The sequence below is a fragment of the Canis lupus genome, chromosome 22, assembly GCF_003254725.2.
Source record: "Canis lupus dingo isolate Sandy chromosome 22, ASM325472v2, whole genome shotgun sequence".
Taxonomy (NCBI): Eukaryota; Metazoa; Chordata; class Mammalia; order Carnivora; family Canidae; genus Canis; species Canis lupus.
In genome coordinates this window covers 8,573,523-8,594,584 of record NC_064264.1, presented here as the reverse complement: position 1 = coordinate 8,594,584, position 21,062 = coordinate 8,573,523, and the positions used below count along the sequence as shown (strand labels likewise).

At 38.8% G+C, this 21,062-nt stretch overlaps 1 protein-coding gene across 10 annotated transcripts in view; it reads left to right on the top strand.

Annotated features, from left to right (window-relative positions):
* Positions 1-21,062, top strand: part of DGKH (diacylglycerol kinase eta) — a 178,966-nt gene that overhangs the window by 75,138 nt on the left and 82,766 nt on the right. For 9 of the 10 annotated variants that reach the window (XM_049099330.1, XM_049099335.1, XM_049099332.1 and 6 more), the window contains exon 3: positions 366-446. In XM_049099330.1, coding sequence (XP_048955287.1) covers positions 366-446 — 81 coding nt within the window. Of the gene's footprint in view, positions 1-365; positions 447-7,328; positions 7,451-21,062 lie in introns of those variants that run through there. The other variant, XM_025478177.3, reaches the window with a different exon arrangement.

Genomic DNA, 21,062 nt, shown 5'->3' with positions numbered 1-21,062 from the left:
TTTTTTTTTTTTTTTTTTTTTTAAATTTTTATTTATTTACTTATGATAGTCACAGAGAGAGAGAGAGAGGCAGAGACACAGGCAGAGGGAGAAGCAGGCTCCATGCATCGGGAGCCTGATATGGGATTCGATCCCGTGTCTCCAGGATCACGCCCTGGGCCAAAGGCAGGCGCCAAACCGCTGCGCCACCCAGGGATCCCTCATTTTCTATTCCTAATCCTTAACATAGCTTTGTAGTCATGACCTGATAGCAGAAAATAATAAATAAATAAATAAATAAATAAATAAATAAATAAATAAAATTATTGATGAGTATGGAGTTAGGTTTTTATTGAATGTGTTTGTGTTTTTTTTTTCATTAACAGTCTCTGATATTCGATGAAGTTGACCTCTCAGATGCCAGTGTAGCTGAAGCAAGCACAAAAAATGCTAACAACAGTTTCACGGTATGGCTATATTCTGCTGACTTCCTTCTTAAAAGTTATAGAATGACTTTCCTGAACATGTACAGAATGTCCTCTTCCGTTACCAACTGTGTGTCAACTTACCCGTGTTGGAGTTCCTGCCAACCCAATAAAGTTGAAAGTTGTTGTGTACCCAGTACTATTCATGATTGTTTGGGTCAATAAACCAATGTATTAAATGTGTTTTTTGAAAGTATTTACAATGTTTTCCATTTTAGGCCTTCTAATTTTAGTGATTTAAATTTTTCACTCCTTTTAAATTTAATACTTCAGCTATAATTCCATTGTTTTGGAATATTCAGAAAATCTGTTTCTTACCTTTGATATTAAAAATAATATTTTTCCCTTCTCTTCTGCGTTTTACTCTATTTCTGTCGTTCAGGCAGCTGCTATAGGTCAGGTCTTCATTTATTCTCATGTAAGTAATTCGTTTGATAGCTACTTACGAGGTATCCTCAGTTCTAGTGAATTCTTTTCCAGTTACAAATCACATTGCTTGAAAGAACTCACTGGCTCACTGTTGCCTGTCAGGTTTCATCTGCAGCTCCATCCTCAAGCTTTGTAAAATCATACCTCTGCATTCTAGCGTTACTGAGACTCTGTCCTCCTGCACCCCACCGGTCCGGCATTTCCATCTGTGCCTGGACTTTTCCCATTCCTCCTGGCTTGAATGAGTTCTCCTCCATCTGTAGCTGTTAAAATTCTACCAGTTTATCTCAGAGATCTCCTCCTTCTACTTCTTTCATGCAAAAAACATGACTTGAATATGCACCACATGTTAGACACTTGGGCTAAGCAACAGAGATTCAGAGATGAATACATATATTGTTACATCCCTCACAATATTCACAGTAGAGCTCAGTGATGCTCCTCCGGGGTGGCTTTTATAACTATATATTCCTGGGTCCTGTGAGATGCATTGCTTTTGCTGTGGTGTTGCCCCCATCCACACTCCTAGGCCCTGCTAAGGAAGCTACCGCTACTGACAGTGTTGTGCTGTGTCCATCTCCTGGGTTTGCCAGGGCAGGGAAGACAGACAGATGGACAAATAGAGAGCAGTGCCATGATAAGGTAGGCACTGGTGGGGGCAGGGGTGGGGGAGGAAGCAAATGCATTCAGATTCAGCCATATGGATTTACAGGCACGTGGGATAATCCGTGGTGTAAAATATTCCTGCCCCCCTTCCCACCTCCCCAGGGAGAGTTGAGTTTGACGAGAGGAAAGCCAAGAATAGAATCCTGGGAAAATGTTAAAATTTAAAGTTTGACCAATGAAGACAAGAGCATTCTGAAGTATGGAAGGAGTCTTAGGAGGTGATGATGTTAGGAAAAGCCTGGGGAAGATTGTTTTAGGATGGAAGTTGTTAAACATCCAGTACTGTAGGGAGGTCAAGTCAGAGAAGAAATGAGAAGTGTGTGTGGAATTTGGTAACTTGGAGGTCGTTGGGTCACATTAATGGGAATGACTTCCGGGAGAGGGTGGCTTGCATCAGGCTGCACTGTGGAACAGGTGGCAAGGCCAAGAAGCCCGGATGGATTGCTTTTTTGAAAAGCTTGGCTGTAAGAAGGAGATCAAAGATAACTAGAAGACTGTTCAGGCTTAAATAGTTTTGTTGTTCTTGTTCTTTTGCTTCGTTTTTAAAATGGGTTTTGAGTGTGTCTGTATGAAGAGAGGAAAGAATTGTTGTTGGACTCGAAAGTTGAAGCATCAGGAGAGAGAGGGGAGAATGGATGGAAGGATGCCTGCTGAGTACATGGAAGGGCATGGGAGCCAGAGCCCACTTAGAGACTAGCGTTGACTGGGAGACAGAAAGCTTATGGAGGTAGGTGTGTACAAGAAGTTCGTTTATTCCAGACCCCGATACTACTGTTCTCTCAATAAAATTGAAGACGAGGTCTCTCAATAAAATTGAACCCTGTGAGTCAGGGTTTACGTGGGTTTGGAGAAGCTTCTGTAGAAAATGAGAGTTGAAAATTGAACGGGGACCTGGAGAAGACTCTGAGGTAGTAAATAGTGTCTAACGAAGACAGAGATCAAGTTAAGTAATGTACCTACATCCTATGCCTGTCACATTTTCTTCAAGGTGGGGAGAGAGAGAGCAACAAGGTTCGTCCAGGGTTGATGTTTATAGGCATATTGGACAGAAAGATAAAGGTATTGTTGGATACTTGAGGGATCAATAACTCATCCATCTTCCCCTGTGTTCTTAGTTCCTGAGAATAAAACATAGGGAGTGAGGGACAGCTTATTCATGGCCAAACAGGATCCAACAACCACTAAATTCTGAGCTTCTGATAAATTGTTGCTTCTTTTTCCTTCCTCTCAAATAAAGGTGGAATAAGGTGATGAACCACTTGCCTTCTCTAGGGAGTGAACGGTAGTCTTCTTCCCTCTGTGGATACTCATGGGGGAGTGAGCAGTAAGGGTTTTCCCTCAACAGGGATCTAGAGTTTAGTCTGAAAGAAGGTCCCAAAATTTAATATTTGAAGAATGGAACAATCTCAGGTAAAGACAAGGTGTCTAGAATGTTGATTTAGATAAAGGTAAAAGGAAGTGAAAAGCTTTGATTTGAGAGAGGTTATCTTTCGTAGAACTCTTTCTTGAACCTCTAAGTCTCTCCTCTAGTGCCTTTCTTACTATGGAACTCACTGTATTCTGCTTTACATTTAATTAGGTGCTTATGTTTATTATAATCTCCCCAGGGACAGGCTGTCATGTCATTTTACCTCATAGTATCTTCTCCGTTAAGTCTTTGTTGATTTAATTAATAAGATGAAAGTTGATTTTACACATGAGAAGACGTTTTGTTGAAATATTTTCAAGGGATTTATCCACTCGACCAAATGCTATTTCTGAAGTTTGTTGGGCTAGAAATGTGGACACTTAATGGTTAGAGTTTTACGGCAAATGAGTTTGGTAGAACTTTCTAGGGCATAAAATAGAATAAGGGATAGGTTTCTAACCAGTAATTGACAGTCTTCCCTATCTTTAAATATTTAAATATCCTACCTTTCTGGATTGCATGGATTGGTATTGATGGTGTTATTTTGGCTAGTTCATGTCAAAGGTTAATGTGTAGTTGGTGGTGCTACGGCTGGAGAATGCAGGAATGGCCAAATTCAGCTTCACTACAGCAATGCTTTGAAGTCCCTAAGAATGATATATTGACAAGAGATAATAGGAAATGGAAAATCTGTGATCAGCAAATGGAAAATGGACAAGCTGTGCTTTGCCTGAAAACCTGATGCCAAACTCTCTAGTACAGTGGGTTTGAGAGCAACAGTTCTAGAGAGCTCCACAGAAACTGACCTCACGTGGGAAGTTACTTAGCATTGTTTCTGCAGCATTTTGTCGGTTATGAGTGAGTCACTGAGGTTGGCCGAGCTTCATGGGATGGGGACATAGACACTGTGAGAGTGAGAGGATATGTAGACATAGTTCAGACCTACCTCCTCAGTGGTTACTTTTCCCTTTTCCATCCTTGCACAGACCTGTGATTCCATCCCCAGAGTTAACAATTGTCTTTTTTTTTTTTTTTTTTTTGGTTGTCTAAATCACCTCAGGCACACATTGGTTTTCTATTGCTTTGTGACAAATGACCACAAATCTAGTGGCTTAACGCAATATCCATTTATCTATTTCTCAGCATAGCCAGATGCCTCTCCTCCAGATCTCACAATGTTGAAATTAAGAGATTTTTATATATATATATATATATATAGATAGATATGTATACACACACACACACAGAGACACACACGCATATTTAATTACATTAAATCGGATCATTTTGACCTCGGTTGGAGTTTTGGGTTTCACAGGTGTCTTTGCAATAGACACCACTGATGGTGACAATAAAACCCTGAAAGCATTTTTCACAACGTTAGGTGTCGGTGACATGATCAGGGAATGGAAAAGGACAGCCCCTGACAGCATTATTGGCCTTTCATAGGCCTTCAGGATTCATTAATGTTCATCATTAATTTATGTGTAGTTTAAATTCTACAATAGCATTTTCTCTCTTTTTTTTTAAGATTTTGTTTATTTGAGAGAGAGCATGAAAGAGAGAGAGAAAGAGAGAGCACACAAGCAGGGGGAAGGGATAGAGGGAGAAGCAGACTCCCCACAGAGCAGGGAGCCTGATGCACAGCTTGATCCCAGAACCCCAGGATCATGACCTGAGCCGGAGGCAGAGGCTCAAATCGACTGAGCCACCCACGTGCCCTCCCATAGCACTTCTATGACTATGGCATCTATAACACATTCCCAATTTTTTCGTTCATTTTTTAAATTATTCATTTCCTTTTTGATTTTATTGACTTCTGCATGGCATTCCGGAGTTTTATTTTCATTTGAACATTTTTATGTTTCACACACTTCTGTACTGTAGCAAACATGTTCTTCTACTAGACTGGAGAGAAGAATTGACTCCCCTGCTAACCCCAGGTCACATAGGTGCATCCCTAGAAAGGGTCCCAGCCCTCCCGAGCTTTAATCCAGGGCTCTCCCTTTTCACATAGGGTTCTTTCCATCTGGTTAGTCTTTGCCTCTGTTTTCTTTCTTCTCATACCCACTGCTCTCTGTCTCTTTCTCACTAGTCATGATGTGTATATCCCAGCTTATGGTGGCTTACTCAGTGGCAGACCTTAGACTGTGAAGTCAGACAACATGGGTTTGTGTCCTGGCTTGGCCCTCTCTCGTTATGTGACTTTGGACAAATTACTTAACCCCTGTGAATCTGTATTCTCACCTGTAACGGAGAATAGCAGCGGGGTTATGAGGATTAAATGAAATGTGATAATTCCCTACAATCCCCAGCAGAGTGATGAGCACATACAGTATACTAAGTGCTAGTCGCTGTTATTATCCTGGAGTTATGATCCCACCTGTTCCTTTCACAAGTGATAGTGTGTTGCCAATTCCTAACAAGTTTGGGAATTCTGAAGGAGAACATGGATGAACTTTATCTGGAGAAAAAAATCCACCTGCCTCTCTTTCAGAGGTGTGGTGAAGATTTATTTCCACTTTTATCTTATATTAATAGATGTTATTGGGAAAAGCAACCATTCTGTAATGGTCATTCCTTTGTTAGCTATATGGATATGCTAAAGAAGAGCTCTTAATGATTTGAGAGTCATCGCGATCACATGGAAGACATTAGACTTTATTTTTTTTTAAAGATTTTATTTATTTACTCATGAGGGACACACAGAGAGAGGCAGAGACATAGGCAGAGGGAGAAGCAGGCTCCCCGTAGGGAGCCCTATGCAAGACTCGATCCCAGGACCCCGGGATCACAACCTGGGCCAAAGGCAGAGGCTCAACCACTGAGCCACCAAGGCATCTGTACATTAGACTTTCAAAATGTGCTATTCAAATGACCATTTTCTTTCAATTTTAAGGACAGGCTAAATGTTAAATACACGAGTCATCATTTTAAAAGAAATTATTGTATTGACATTGTTAAAACTTATTTTGGAAGTTTATGAAGAAAACATTTTTTTTTAACTAGAAAGAAATGCAGAGGTAATTTATTTGATTTATTTAATACTCTTAACATTTCTAGTGAGTGATCTATGAGTGTGCTTGGAATGTCAGGGTGACTGCACATCCATGCTGGCTTACCCGGTTGTGTGAACCACAGATACCATGTGGTAGCACTTATTTTTAGAACTAACCAAGCCCTGGAACAGAGTCCTATTAGTTTAGGGGTCACTTGCCACAGCCAACATGACTGAAGGTTGATTAGCACTAGAGTTGATGCCTCCAAAGAAGTTTTAGAAAGTATGTATGAAAAACAAGCCAATAATGAGAATATACGGCACGTAAAATGCCAAAAATTATACATTTGTGATGTAGTTGAAATGAGCAGGCTGTGTTTTAATGGGAGGGGGAAAATGTGTTTCTTTAATGTGTACTTTGTTTATTTTGTTTTTCCCTTAGCTTCCTCTGTTATTATAATCCAGTTCATCTTCTCTCTTAAGAGAGATACCACATCCTTTGAACCTAAGTATCAGTTTACTTTTATCCATTAGTATCTCAATCTTTAGTTACGAAGAAAGGGATGAAATGTTATTTTTATGTCATTTGTGAATACACATCACAGAACAGGTTTTAAATAATCATTTAAGTAATCACTTAGACAAATAAATTGCCTACTCTGATGATGATATTTATTGTAACTATTATGTGCCTCTTCTAAATGCTGATAATCCTTTCAATTCTTTAAATAAATCCTGTAAGGTAGATGCCATTGTGCTCTCCATTTTAGATGAGACACCTGAAACAGAGAAGTGAGCACCTAACACACGTAATAACTAGAATCTGAACCCATTTGGGTCACCTGACGTCACTCTGTACTCTTGACCTCTCTGCTATCTTTATTGTGGAACTTTCAAGAAGTATGGTTCAGATAGTATTCCTCTAATTGTATTTTATGTTTCAGTTGTCTTTTCTCCTCCAGGTCAATCATAGAGTCTTATATTGCATTACCAGCTATATAGCTAGCACTTGCTGGTCCTACTGCCAATTTAGAATACTACATTTTATTTTGGGCACTGTATTTTAAATAGAAATGTTGATAAAGAGCTCACAGAGGAAGGTGACCAATTTTATACAAAGGTCTGGGGAATCATGAGATTGCCATTAGAGGCCACTCTTTATCTTAAAGATTTGGGAACATGTGACATCTTTTTAATGTTCGAGGGATTATCATGCGTAAGAGGCAGTTGACAGGTTTTGTGTTGTTACTGCAGTGTGCAGGACAAAGATTCACAGTTGAATTCACAGAGGGACAATTTTAACTCTACTTAAAAGAGAACTTTCTAACTTGAGTCATCTGATAGAACAGGCCTCTTGTGATGTAATGGCTCTGTCCATTATTAGAAATCTCTAGTCCTCTCATCCCCTGTGAACTGGAAGGGGTCTTCAAGAACAGAGTTCTCAGAGCAGACTCAGGTTCAGAGAGCTGAAATGAATTTCTCAAGGTTGGATGACTAATAGCTATGCACAGCTAGTGTGGAATTCAGAGCTCCCAGCTCCTGGAGTTTGTTGAGAGTAGGCAAGGAGGAGTGGATTTAGAGATTGCCGGGCACTTGACACACACTGTCTCATTATACCACCCAGCAAGAGCTGAGTGACCATCCTTCAAGAGCGCTGTTGGAGAGATCTTTGCATGGCATGTGTATGTGGGAGGGAGTGAGAGGGGATGGTAGACACTGAAATTTCCTTGCAGAAACAAAGACTGTCTTCCTCACCACTGGATCCCCAGGGCTAACACCAGACCTGGCACAGAGGGGAAAGACAATAAATATTTGCCTAAGGAATGAAAGAATGTGTCTTGTTGAATGAATGTTGAATGATACTTGTAAACTCTAGTTTTCCTTTGGGAGAAATGTGTCATTTCAAGATTTAGCTAGAGAGCAAAGTTCCCTGATTTCCCCAGTGAGGTTAGATTATTATATGCCCACAAGTATTTGTATTCTAGTTGAACTCTACATTGTGACTCAGATGATTTTTTATCAACAATAAGTCTTATAAACATGATTCTTGCTGTGATTAATGATTGCGGTGGTCTCCTGATTATTTGATGCATGATAGTGGCAAACCACATGTTTTTTATACCTATATTGGCTAAATCTATTTTATAGCACTCTAAAATGATACCACATTAATGCAATTTGAGTGGTTGTTTTGCCTCTTAACATGGACTTATACGTAGTGTAGAGGGCTTTATTCTATGAAAGCTGAATATTTACAAGTGGGGTTTGAAATTTGCATTCTTTTTTCCTCTAACTTGGACATCAGACTTTTAGAAATGAATTATCTTATCATTGTTTCTGTAGGGGTATCATGTTTATCTTTTCATTTAATGATACAGAATCTTTTCCAAGAGTCTCACCCAGAGAAATACTTCTTAATGTTATCATGAGCTTCCTCAGACCAGAGTCCTAGGAAACAAGAAACCGTTGGTCCTTTTGTAGCTAGACTAAAAAATCTTGGAGTGCTCTAAGAAAAGTATGAGAACAAATCAGCTAATCCTTCTCCCTTTGGAAACCTTTTTTTTTTTTTTTTTTTTTTTAGAGACACAGAGAGAGAGAGAGAGAGAGAAAGAGGCAGAGACATACATAGGCAGAGGGAGAAGCAGGCTCCATGCAGGGAGCCCGATGTGGGGACCCCGGAATCATGCCCTGAGCCGAAGGCAGGTGCTAAACCACTGAGCCACCCAGGTGTCCCCTTTTGGGAACGTTCGTAGGAATTTAGAGTTGCTGTTTTGTACAAGTAAAGTGTTGTTTATGTGAGTATGTTTTAGGTTGGATGGATAAAAGCATGTCCCCCAGCAAGGACTGACAGGACTACACTCAAAAGTGCTGCTGAAAAACTTCTAAAAGATTTTAACCTAAGGTTAAATATAATATGACCAAGATACACACTTTACAGCATAGGTGGTAAAGAAAGTTTTTTTTTTTTTTTTTAAGTCCTTGGGTTCATCAGTGCCTTGACTGCCCATATTATCTAGAATTAGCAGAGGTAGAGAAAAGTACTGTTTATGTGTGCCAAGGCATACATACCAGGCTACTCACCCATTGTAATAGCACAAGATTGGAAATAACCCAAATGTGCCAGTTAGACTGGTTGAAATGAATTATGACATATTTCACATAGTACAATGTTTGTAACCACGAGAAAGAAGGAATCAGTTCTGTATGTAATAAAAATACTCACTGAGCTCCAAGTATTATTCAGTGTGAAAAGCCAGATGTGGAACAATGTGCTTGTATAAAATGTTAGGCTGTGTTTGTTACTCTGTGCAGGTGGGGTTTGTGTGTATGGGCCCACAGCCATGTATTTAAACCTTGAAAGAGCACATATTTGTTGTCTATGCAGAGAATCTCTCTGGAGAGATACATCGAAGCTGACATACTTGCCTTTAGGAAGGAGACATGGTGGCTGGGGGGCAGATTTGGGAGAGAGATGGGCTTTTCATCCTCAATACATTTTGAATTTTTTTGTTTCACAAATGCTTATTACTTATTCAGAGGAAATTCTAAATGCTTCATGGAAGCCCTTTCTGGCAGCTTCCTATCAGATGCCTTTGACAAGAGTGATGGGCTTTGCAGGAAGCTCAATTTGGACGCTGCTACAGTGTCCAAGGAAACATGATAAGGGTACATATCAGACCATCTGTAACGGGAGGGAAGGAAGCAATGTATGAGCGATCTTGTGGGAAAGACTGGAGAGCTGTGGCCAGCAGGAAGGGGGACAAGAGAGGAGGAAACTAACGTAGAGTTTGGAAGGATTGCTATATAAATGATGCCTTTAATTAAGGGTAGAAAATTTGAACACAAGTAGGTTTATTGGTTGTAAAAAGAAGACATTGTGAGTTAGACAGTATGAATTTGAAATGATGGGAAGGCATCCTGGTGATGCTAGTAGGCAATTGAGAGATGCTTTGAAATGGCTTTAAAGTGCTCCTTTGGATCATTGGCATGGTTCTTTTTTTAAGTTTCTAGCATATTCAAATGTCTTCTCTATTCCTTAAGTATGATTATGGTGTAATGGAAAATTTAGGCTTTAGAAATGTTTTAGTTTTGTGGTGACTGGTACAAACAAGATAATTATTTTGCTTTGAACTTTCCCATCACATATGTGTTCCGTACAAAGCAATTTACGGTTATAAACCAATAGAGCTTGTGCCAAGGGAATGAGGCTAATGCTCTGTTCCAATCTCTGGTACATTCTGAAAATATTAAATGAGTGGTAAAACTTTTACTGTGTCCATTAACTAATACTCACTGGTAATTTGCAGTAAAAGTGTATGTGACAGCCTACATAAATAATTTCTAAAATCACCGTGACCCTTGTTATTGCAATTAATACTGAAAAAAACCCCTCTCAAATAAGATGCTTTATATGATTATATATCCTGTTAATATTTTTTTTTCTAGAGGTGCCTGGTTTGCAGAGACCTATCTATGCTAGCACATTTACTATTGTTGTTGTTGTTATTATTATTATTCATTTACCAGCTCATCTTAGTAATTTTCTTGCTCATCTTTAAAGTATGTGCAAGTATGTATAGGATTAAAATATAACTGTACAGTTTCCCTGATTATTTTTAAGAGGAGAAAAAGTGAGCAGCACGTCAAGTCTTTTCTGCTTATTCTTCTAGGGTACCATCAGTAAATTTTTTGCTATCCTTTCATTCTCTAGTAGATGGCTAGGAAGGCAGACAGAATTTTGTTTCAAATCCTAAATGTACTTGTGACCTCGGGCAAGTGACAAGCCTCCTTTCTGAGGTTCCTCAAATGCTAGTTTTGGGGTTGTGTAGATGAGATAAGTATCTTATCTAAATCTTATTTATCTTATATAAATAATGTTTTATATTTAGCACACACGGGTCCTGGCCTGTTTGAATTACTCCGTAAGTGGTAATTCTGATTATTTTGGACTTGCAAGCTATTTCCTTTTCATATGTGGAAGCTGGAATCATCTAAGCTGCTCCGTCATTGTCACACCTCACAACCTGCTAATCACCAAGTCCCATTCATTCTGTCTCCGAAAAAGCTGTTAACTCTTTCGCCTGTCTCCTATGTGCTCACATCTTCATGGCATGCTCCCCTACACCGCAGCCCACTGCCACCCTGACCTCATGTCCCCTCAGGCCCTTTCCAAAGGTTAATGAGTCTTCTCGAGGGCACCAGTCAGTTAAGTGTTGGACTCTTGATTTCAGCCCAGGTCGTCGTCTGAGGGCCCTTGGGATCTAGCCCCTCGAAGGGTTCTATGCTCAGTGGGGAGTCGGCTTGGGGATTCTCTCCCTCCCCCTCTCCTTCTGCCCCTCCCCTTACTTGAGCTTGCTCTGTCTCTCAAATAAATTAACCAGTCTAAAAAAAAAAAAAAAAAAAGAATCTTCTCCCCTGTGACCAACCACCAAGCTGACCCTCTCTATGGCTGCCAGCCATCTTTCTAGAACATATGTTTCCTGGTTCCTCCTGGCTTAAAGCCTGTTAGGGCATGCTCTGTCACTTTAAGGTTCAAATCCACACCCCTTAGTACCGTAAAAGGTTTTTCGTGATGACCTCTCTAACTTTGCCTTATTCTTCTACCCATGGTTGCCATCTTACACTATTCGTCATACCCAACCCTTATCTTGACCTTTCTTCATTACGTGTTTGTATGCCCCTTGGTCTGCAGCATGCCCTCCCTTCCTTCCCCTGGTTCCCTCCCCACAGAAATATGCTCCCAGGCTTACTTGCCTCTCACCCTTACTTGCTTGACTATCACTCCCCCAACCAAGAAAGCTTTGCCTGAGTCTTTGGTCTTGGTCAGCTGCCTTCCACTGTATTCTAGTTGCACCCTGGGTGCTCACAGCACACATAAGGGTCTGGATCTTGAAGCATCTTGGAAGCTAAGCTGAGTGGTATGGAAGCTGGCAGGAACCCACTGTATTGGAATTCGGTTTCCTTATCTGTGCTCCTCAGTGAGCGGCAAGCTCCAGGAGTCCAGGGACTGGGTCTTTCGTCTTTCTGTCCCTGAGCTGCGACGTCGTCTGACGTAAAACAAGGCACTCTACATTTCCTAGTGAATGAATGAAAATTTGGCATTGGAGTCAGAGTGTGAGTCTTAAACTACCACAGTAGGTATCCTTCTGCACCTTCCTCACGACATGATGGCTCATGTACCCCATCATCCTTGCCCATCACCTAACATGCTCTGGGCGAGCATCCCACTTGCCCATTACAACGTGGTTGTGAAGCACACGTGAAGCAGGTGGAGTCAGGAAAGGACCCAGTGCTAATGTGTAAGTGGACAAAAGTGCTGTCGAGGTATGAATAGCATGTTGCAGTGGAAAGTGGCAAGCTTCGGTGAGGTAATTGGGGAAGGGCAGTAAACAGGTTTTCAAATAGGTGAGCGCTGAACCTGAAGAGAAGCTTGCAAACTTGTGAACACGGAGTGAACTGCATAGAGTAATGCAGGTGCTTTGTGCAGCCTGCCTTTCAGTTTTGAATTCTTTTATGTACCTTCGGTAGTTGTGAAACATACTTGCTTTATATTGGAATTCTAAATATTCATAGGTTTTTGGTCTGCTCTTAGAGTGATGATCAGTAATTTTTAGGCTCTTTTTAAATACCAATTTTGGTGACTCAAGTATGTGTTTAGTAATAAGGGATAGAAGGGATAGGTGTAACTATTATTACATGTATAGCGAAAGGAAGTTACAGCTTAATTATGTTAAAAATTTTTATAGGAAATATTATTTTGCTATTGCTAATTTGAAACTTTGTATATCTTAATGCATTTGTTTTATCTAGACAGAATTGTTTTGATGCCAATTGATTTCTTAGAGTTACACATATCAAATGATAGCACAATTGATTTCATTTTTGACAGGGTCCTGTGATCCACATAAAGGCAGCGGAGAAACAGTTTGTCTGGGATAACCGGGAAGATAGGTGTGATTTGCATCCAAAAGACCTGACTATATACTTCCATTCTCCTACTTAATGACTTTGCAATTTTAAACAAGTTAAATTTCTTTTTACATATCAAGTAGGCCAGTTATCTGGAAGATTAAATGAGATAATATATGTGACCTTATTGACAGCAAAGCACTTTAAAAGCATGAGATGCCACTGGAGCAATCATTCTGCTTATTTATCAACAGTAGAGCCTCCTAAGTATCCTATTTTTCAAGACCTTAACTATTCATTCTTTTGAAGAAAAGTCGTTTGTATCCGTGGATGTTAATTGAAATTATGAGTATAATAAAATAGATGACAGTGTCATTGATTTACCTGTTCACTATTACAATATTGAAAGTTCTAATTTTGTATTATTTATTATATTGGTGTGGTAGGCTGAATGATGAACCACAAAGACATTTTCATCCTAATGTCTCTAAGCTGTGAATGTTACTTTATGTGGCAAAAGGGACCCTATTGTTTTGATTATGTTAAGGATCTTGGGATGAGATTATCCTGGGTTATCGAATGGGCCCAGTGTAATCACAGGGGCCCTTATAAGAAGGAGGCAGGAGGAATCAGGAAAGATGTGACTGTGGCAGCAGAAGGTTGGCTTGATACAAGGAAGGGACCATGAGCCCCAGGGCATGCGGGCAGTGTTTAGTAGGGGGAAAAAGCAAGCAAATAGATTCTCCCCTATAGCCTCCAAAATGAATTCAGCCCTTTGGACACCTTGATCCTAAACTTTTGACTGCCACAACTATGAGAGAATGATTTGTAGCAGCAATAGGAAATTAATACTATAGAGACTTGACCAAACATTAATAACTACAGTTTGTTTGAATTTTAAGAAACTTTTATTTATTTTTTAAAAAAAGATTATTTATTTATTCATGAGAGACACACACACAGAGAGGTAGAGACATAGGCAGAGGGAGAAGCAGGCTCCCTGCAGGGAGCCCACTGTGGGACTCGAGGATCACGGCAGGCACTCAACTGCTGAGCCACCCAGGCGTCCCCTTAGAAACTTTTAATACTGAGTTGAGTCCAAACTTCATTAGTCTTCAGAGAAACAGTGGTTTATTATTATCATACATGTAATTTATCTATACAAATGGCATAATAAGATATCCCAGTAAGCAACACAGAAAGCCATTCTTGGTAGACTCCCTGAGGCCTCTGCTGGGTCCTTTTCCCAGTGAGAGCAGGATTGGGGAGCACACTTTTGAGAGGGATGGTCTTTACCTTCTATAGTTTCACTATATCCTCCTACCTTATGTTCTCCAGTAAACCAGAGACTCTGGGAAGTCACATTTAGGCCCATTACTCTGAAACAAAGTCTCAAAGACAAAATAGTTTCAGAAGATGTTAAATCGATTGCTTTCTTTAACATTTTTTGTGTAGGTTCTAAGACTATATGAATTATACTATGTTGAATTCGGTTGCTTCTTTGAAAACTGGATTCTGCTAGCTTACATGCCTCTATTTTATTTTGTTAATATTTTATTAAATGCTTTTTCAGTAAAATTTTGATTTTAGAGTATTTTGGATTTTTACATTGAAATAAAGGAAAAATTTACTTTTCAAATGTGAGATCCTATGGAAATACTGTGTATGTAGTGAGGGGATTGGTACTCGACAGCATTGAAATCTGTGGTTCCTTTTTTCATGGAAATATATCAAAATTTATGTTTTATTTATATTTAATATTCTAAGGCAATAAAAAAACCAACATTAGGTTATAGAGGGAAATCGAATTAACTTGGAAAATGACTTTGTTATGAAGCCATTATTCCTTAGTCAAGAAGTAGGTTTTGTGGCCTGCCAACTTAATCTTAAGCAGAGTCATTGAAGCTCAAGAATTCTGGAAGTAAGATTTGCAAAGTTCTCTTCAGCTCAGACCATCCCACCCCACCTCACCCAGGGACAGAAGACAGACTTTATTAGTTTCTTTGGACATTTTAGGCCATTTGATTCATCTAATTTGAACTTGATACAGGAGAAGACAGTTATAGGTCAGAAACTTGGGTCCAGATAGGTGTGGTATGGTCTGAAAGCTGAGTTCAGGGCCAAGCATTTAATAGTGTCTGTACATAAGACTAAGACACCCAGGTCCCTCACCTCTGTCCTTAGTTCCTTGAAGAGTTTTGCTTATTCCCAGTGCCTGGGTACAGTTTTTTTTTTTTTTTTTTTTTTTTTTTTATTGTGAAACATTTCAAAAACACACAAACTCAGGGTTGTTGTGAAGTCCTACATCCCCATTGCCCAGCTCCTACTATTAACCTAGATGTTGCCAACACTTGCTTCATCTAGTCTCTTTTTTTCCTATTTCATCCAGAGTACTTTAAAGAAAATCTTCCACCTCATTTTACTTGACCCCTCATTCTTCAGTGGGCTTCCCTAAAAATATCATTGCCAGTTCTTAACTCTACTTCTTTTCCATTGTTCTTCCTAAACAAAGCTGGTGAATGAGAAAGATTTCTTGAGTTGCTTGTAGTTATTCAATTCGGTATTTTACAGTGAAGGAATAATCTTTTATTTTTATTTTACTTGCTATAATAGTGCTGTTACTACTTTAGTAACTCCTCTTACAAGAAATATATTAACTTATTGTAGGCAACTCATTTAACTTCTACATTTGTTTTTTTCCCCTTCAATGTGTTGTAACAAAATTAATTCTGTAATTTACAGAGATGACTGAAGAATCAATGAGATACTGCCTTTTTGCCATAAACTTGTAGTCAAGTATTCCTGTAGATAAGAAGACAGACGTCCTCTTGCCAAAGAGGTTCTGCTCTTGTCCAGAGGTCTTTTTCGTTTCTATAATGAGAACATTTCTCAGAACAATAGTTTACATTTTTACAAAAACTTCCATCAGTATCTATTTTGTCAATACTTGCGCTTCTTTTGTAGAATCTTGTCACAAGTAAGTTATATTTCATATTATAGTACAGAATTTTCAATCATTTATATGAAAGTTTAGGTAATTACTGGATTTCCAGTTTGATTTTTGAAATCAATATTATGTCTACAGATGACAACTTCTCTTTTGATAGGAAAATAAGCAGCACTGGGGTGGATTTCCCTGTGTTCATAAGTAATGCCTCCCTCTTTATTCTGAGAGCCTATGGAGATGTTTGATACTTCCTAGCCTACGTTATAGGAATGCCCACAAAGATCAGTAAGTTGTTATTCAACTAGAATGACTCATTCATTGGAAAGATGATCAGCCAGCCAAAACCAGAGGGGTGGAATGACTTTCAAAGATCCTCTAATTCTCAGTAATAGTGTTTAGCGTATTTGTGTACAAATCTAAACATGGCTGTAAATAGACATCTGAAAAGATGTGTAGATCTTTCTGAAAGGAAAGAGGAAGACCTTAGCTCAATTCCCAAGCAATATGATGTAGGATCCTGTTGACATGGTGCATTGACTACAAAGCAGAATGTCTATATAAATTCCAGCAGTAGGTTACTAATGAGGTTCTTGAGTGTATGGCAATTACCCATCAACCTCAGTCTTATCGTTAGTCCCTTACATCTTTATATGTTATTTTACATCATTCGAGATATTGTTAAATCTGTGCTCCAAGATTTTATGGAGCTACTCTCTTCATGGGCACTTAATGCAGATTCCACAGTGTTTATAGCTATTTAATGAATGTTTATGGCATTACATCAGTATGATAGTGTCTCTTTTTAATCTAAAATTCTGTTATTTTGTTGACTTAAATTGTGCTTTCTGGCTCTCTCGTTGGTCTTGGTGCCAAAAATGCATTTGTTGTGACATTGTATTTTTCTTAGTCTTCCATTAAAATTCAAGCACCACTGGCAGAAAATATGCACTGAACCTTTATCATCTATAACAACCTCAGAAAAAATTATTTTTAGGTCAGCAGTTGTCATCTTAGAAAACAGATGGGACTTGAGGCAACTGGATGATGAAATAGGGAAGTATTAACCCCAGAAGGAAGAGGAGTCCATCTCTGCAAGACTTGCAAACTCAAATGCCTCCAGGGGCTACTTGGTAATATAAGTGTATGAAGTGGCCAGCTGAAGAAAATAGGTTTAAGCTGCTCTTACTGTGAAGAGCAAAGTACATGTCTAAAATGATAGATTTTAGCTTCTTGTCATTGTTGTTGTTTTACAACACAGCCCTTCAGGGTTCAAACAGAATGGCCGGAAAAAAACATCAGAGATCACTGTTTGGGGACCTCTGTTATGTCACATGGGTGCTGTAGGTGGTAGGCTATTTCAGATTGATCCCATACAAAGGAATGCAATTAGGGACAGATGAGAACACTGGAAATTTGGGAGCAGGAGGGTACTGAAAAGGGAGATTGGGAGCCATAGATTAAGAGCACTTTCTTTACATTCCTTAGACCAGACTCTGACTTGATTAATGGAAAAGTTGGTTGCTTCTACTGCCCTTCACGGCTGATAAACAGTGGTGTGCATCAAAATCACCTGTATAGCTTTGTCAAACTACAGATTACATCTGAAATTATCCATACCTCCCACCAAAATAAGATTTTGATTTACCAAGTCTGGTTTGGGGTGTGGTTGGATATCTTTTGGAAAAACTCTTTGCTTGATTCAGGTGCACACATGTAGTTGAGGATCTATGCTCTTGGATATAGAGGTTCCCAGGTTACTGTCTGAAATGTGGGAGTATCTTTACAATCATAATAGTCACTTCAGATGAAGGACTACACTATGGTTTGGCACATTTAAGTTGTCAGAGTGAATTATTTCATTTCATAAAAGAAGAATGAAAAAAATGCAACATACATAATTTAAGAGTTAGTTTTAGACATTTGAGGGAGGATGAAGAGGTAGGTATATTAAGACTGAGCAGTTGGCAACTTCCAAGTATAGCAAATTAGTGTTGAAGAGATATAATTACCCCTGATCTGGCTTTGACAAAAGTCAAATTCTATCCCGTAAGTCATAATAAACACAGGCAATAAAAAACTGTTATGAGTTCAATTAAACTTTCTCTTTGTTCTGCTGTCCAAGAAAGGTTTCTTACTGCATATGAATTATTTCAATCAGACAGTTCAGGATTAATCACTAAGGATAAAAGAAAATAAACACTGTATTTCATGTAGATGGAATCACACAATATGGGGTCTTTTGGCTCCTCTTATTTAATGTAATGATGTTGCAGTGCTGTCAGTCTTTTTTTATTCTGTGTATTTATTTAAATTTTTCCTTTTTTACTTTTGCAGTTACATCTCTAGAAAGTGATACTGGTTTTGAACATCAAATTGGGATATCAGGTTAACTTTATAAATGAATTTGGGTTAAGAAACTGATTTGATTTAAAGAATTTATGTAGTTATCAAACATGGCATCAATTTTTTTTATGTCAGACCTCATTTTATTTTTTTAATTAAAAAATTGTTTGAATGAATTTTTTTAATCTAGGTGTAGTTGACACACAATGTTACAATAGTTTCAACTGTACAGCCTAGTGATTGGACAAGTTTAAACATTATGCTGTGCTCACCACAATTGTAGCTACCATCTGCCACCATACAGCACGATTACAATATCATTGACTATATTCCTTATGCTGCGCCTTTTATTCCCATGATTTGCTCGTTCCATAACTAGAGATAAAGTAGATTTGTTGTTGCCTAGGCCTGGGGGTGGGGCCAGCTTTGGAGGAAATGGGAGTTACCGTTAATACCTTAAATACACTAAGAACCATCGAATTGTACCATTTAAGCAGATGAATTGAATGGTATTGTGAATTATATCTCAATAAATATCAATAATATATATGGTATTAAAAGATAAGCAAGTGAAACAAAACGTATATAGTTTTTTTTTTTTAAAGGACTGCAATAGGGCCAATATGATCAGTTTGTTGTAAAGAGCTTTAGATTAGAAATACGAATTTCCTAATGAAAAAAGTTGTTGGACATTTAAAATTGCCACAGAAGTTTGCAGAGTTTCCTTCATCATGGAATAAAAAATCTGAGTTAAAAGAAGAAACTCTGTTAAAATAGTTTAAGTCCCTAGAGATGGCATTTCGAACTCTTATAGTATCGTACAGGGATCTGATGAGCCTCACTTTGGTAAGCCTTTTGCCATCTGATATTTCTACTGTGGGTAAGGTGAGATGCAGTGCAGTTAAGGGGGGGACCGTTTTTTCCTGATCGTTTGTTACTATTTTCCCAATATCTTTAAAGAGCAGCTCATTGTCATTATTCTCATTTTGGTGGTTTCTAGTCAGTGACTGTTTTGTTGGCAAAATGCCTCCAGTTCATGTTATTTTTGACTGTGGACACAAAAGAAATATCTATATATGTAATATATATGTATTTATATAAAATAGAAGAAATCTGCACCTGTATACATAATTTCTTTCCACACCAAGAACTGGGATGCTAATATTGACTGAGCTTTGGCTTCCTCACAGACACTGTGCTGAATGCTTTACTTGGATTGTCTCCCTAACACCCCCCACACTCTGTAGAGCTGGGAGTTAATGCTTTACCCTCACTTAGCAGGTACCACACCAAAGCTCATAGAGTGGAGGAAACATTGTTCACAGCCACAGAAGTAAGAAAGGTTGCTGTTGGTCTTTATTCAAAGTGGGCCACATTCCAGAATGTAGGCACGGAATCACTTTGCTGTTACATGAGTGGCTTCCAGGTGGGAATTTGCAGATTAACAATTCCCTGTAATTCACTTGTCTACACAAACCTCTATCATTTTTTACGTTCTGACAATGTTTTTTTTTTTCTTTTTTTTTTTTTTTTTACGTTCTGACAATGTTGTGGGGAATAGTAAAATATCTCTAGGGCACTGGTTCTCACACATACCTGAACTTTGCAAATATTTGGAAGTTAAAAAAAAACCACAAACAAATGGTGACTGGGTCTCACCCTCAGTACGTTCTCAGTTAATTAGTATGGAGTGTGGCCTGGACATTGGGATTTTAAAAATTCTCCCAGGTGATTCTAATGGGCAGCCAACTTTAAGAACTCCTCCTTTAAGAACCCCAGCCAACTTTAAGAACAATGCAGAGTTTTAAATTCTGAATTCCCATCCTTCCGTTAGAAAAAAAAAAAGAAAAATTAAATAATACTTTTATTATAAAAGTCCAAAATATTTGCTTTGGAAACCATAGACAAGCCAAAAAAATTACAATTAAATTATCTGTAATCCCTTCACTGAAAGATGACCACTACAGTATTTGTGGGGTTTATTTCCTGTGCAATTTATGTATTTAAAGTCTTAACTAAAATGTTACTCGTCTATAGAATTTTATATATTTAATGCTAGAGTGTCTCCTGTTTTATGTATCTATATGCTTTATTGGACTGAGAAATTCTCAGTTCTTATACACCCGTAATAGTGTTGTTGGATTAATACTTATAGGCCACTGACTCTCCAAATGGAGCAATATCTCTATTAATGGAGAATTTGTATATTATTTGAGGCAGCATTTAGGAAACTGATTTTTTAAAAAGATTTTTATTTATTTATTCATGAGTGACACACAGAGAGAGGTAGAGACACAGGCAGAGGGACAAGCAGGCTCCCTGGTGTGGGACTTGATTCCAGGACCCCGGGATCAAACACTCAACCACTGAGCCGCCCAGGTGCCCTAGGAGACTGATTTAGAGATGGACTTTGTGTCCATCTTATACAGCTATTTTTCAGACAAGTAGCCCTTGACTTACTTCCTTGTCTCCTTTCTAGATTATTAAGGCAAAGCCCCTGGTCTCTGGCATGCAGTACATGCTCAGTAAATGCTGGGGTGGATGAACAAGCAAAGTGTTCTGAGGCGGGCGTGGTGGTTATAGTCAGAAAGCCAATTAGTGAAATAAGTTCAGATGTGCCTGAAAAGAATTATTTGGGGATGTTGGGGTGGTGAGGAGAGCGGGTAAAGAGTAAGGTTGAGATAAAGACAGGGCTAGAGGACAGTTTAAGAGTGGTAAGCTGCAGGTCCTTCAAGAACAGTAAAAAAGTCCTCTAGACTTCCTGGCCTGGGGTACCCTCCATGCTCCCCCCCAGTCTCAGACAGACCTCCCTGGGTTAGCCCCCTCCCCACACCTCTACCTTTCCATCTCCACACCCTGTCATAATAAAAAGGCTGAGTATGTTGACTTTCCGAGTAA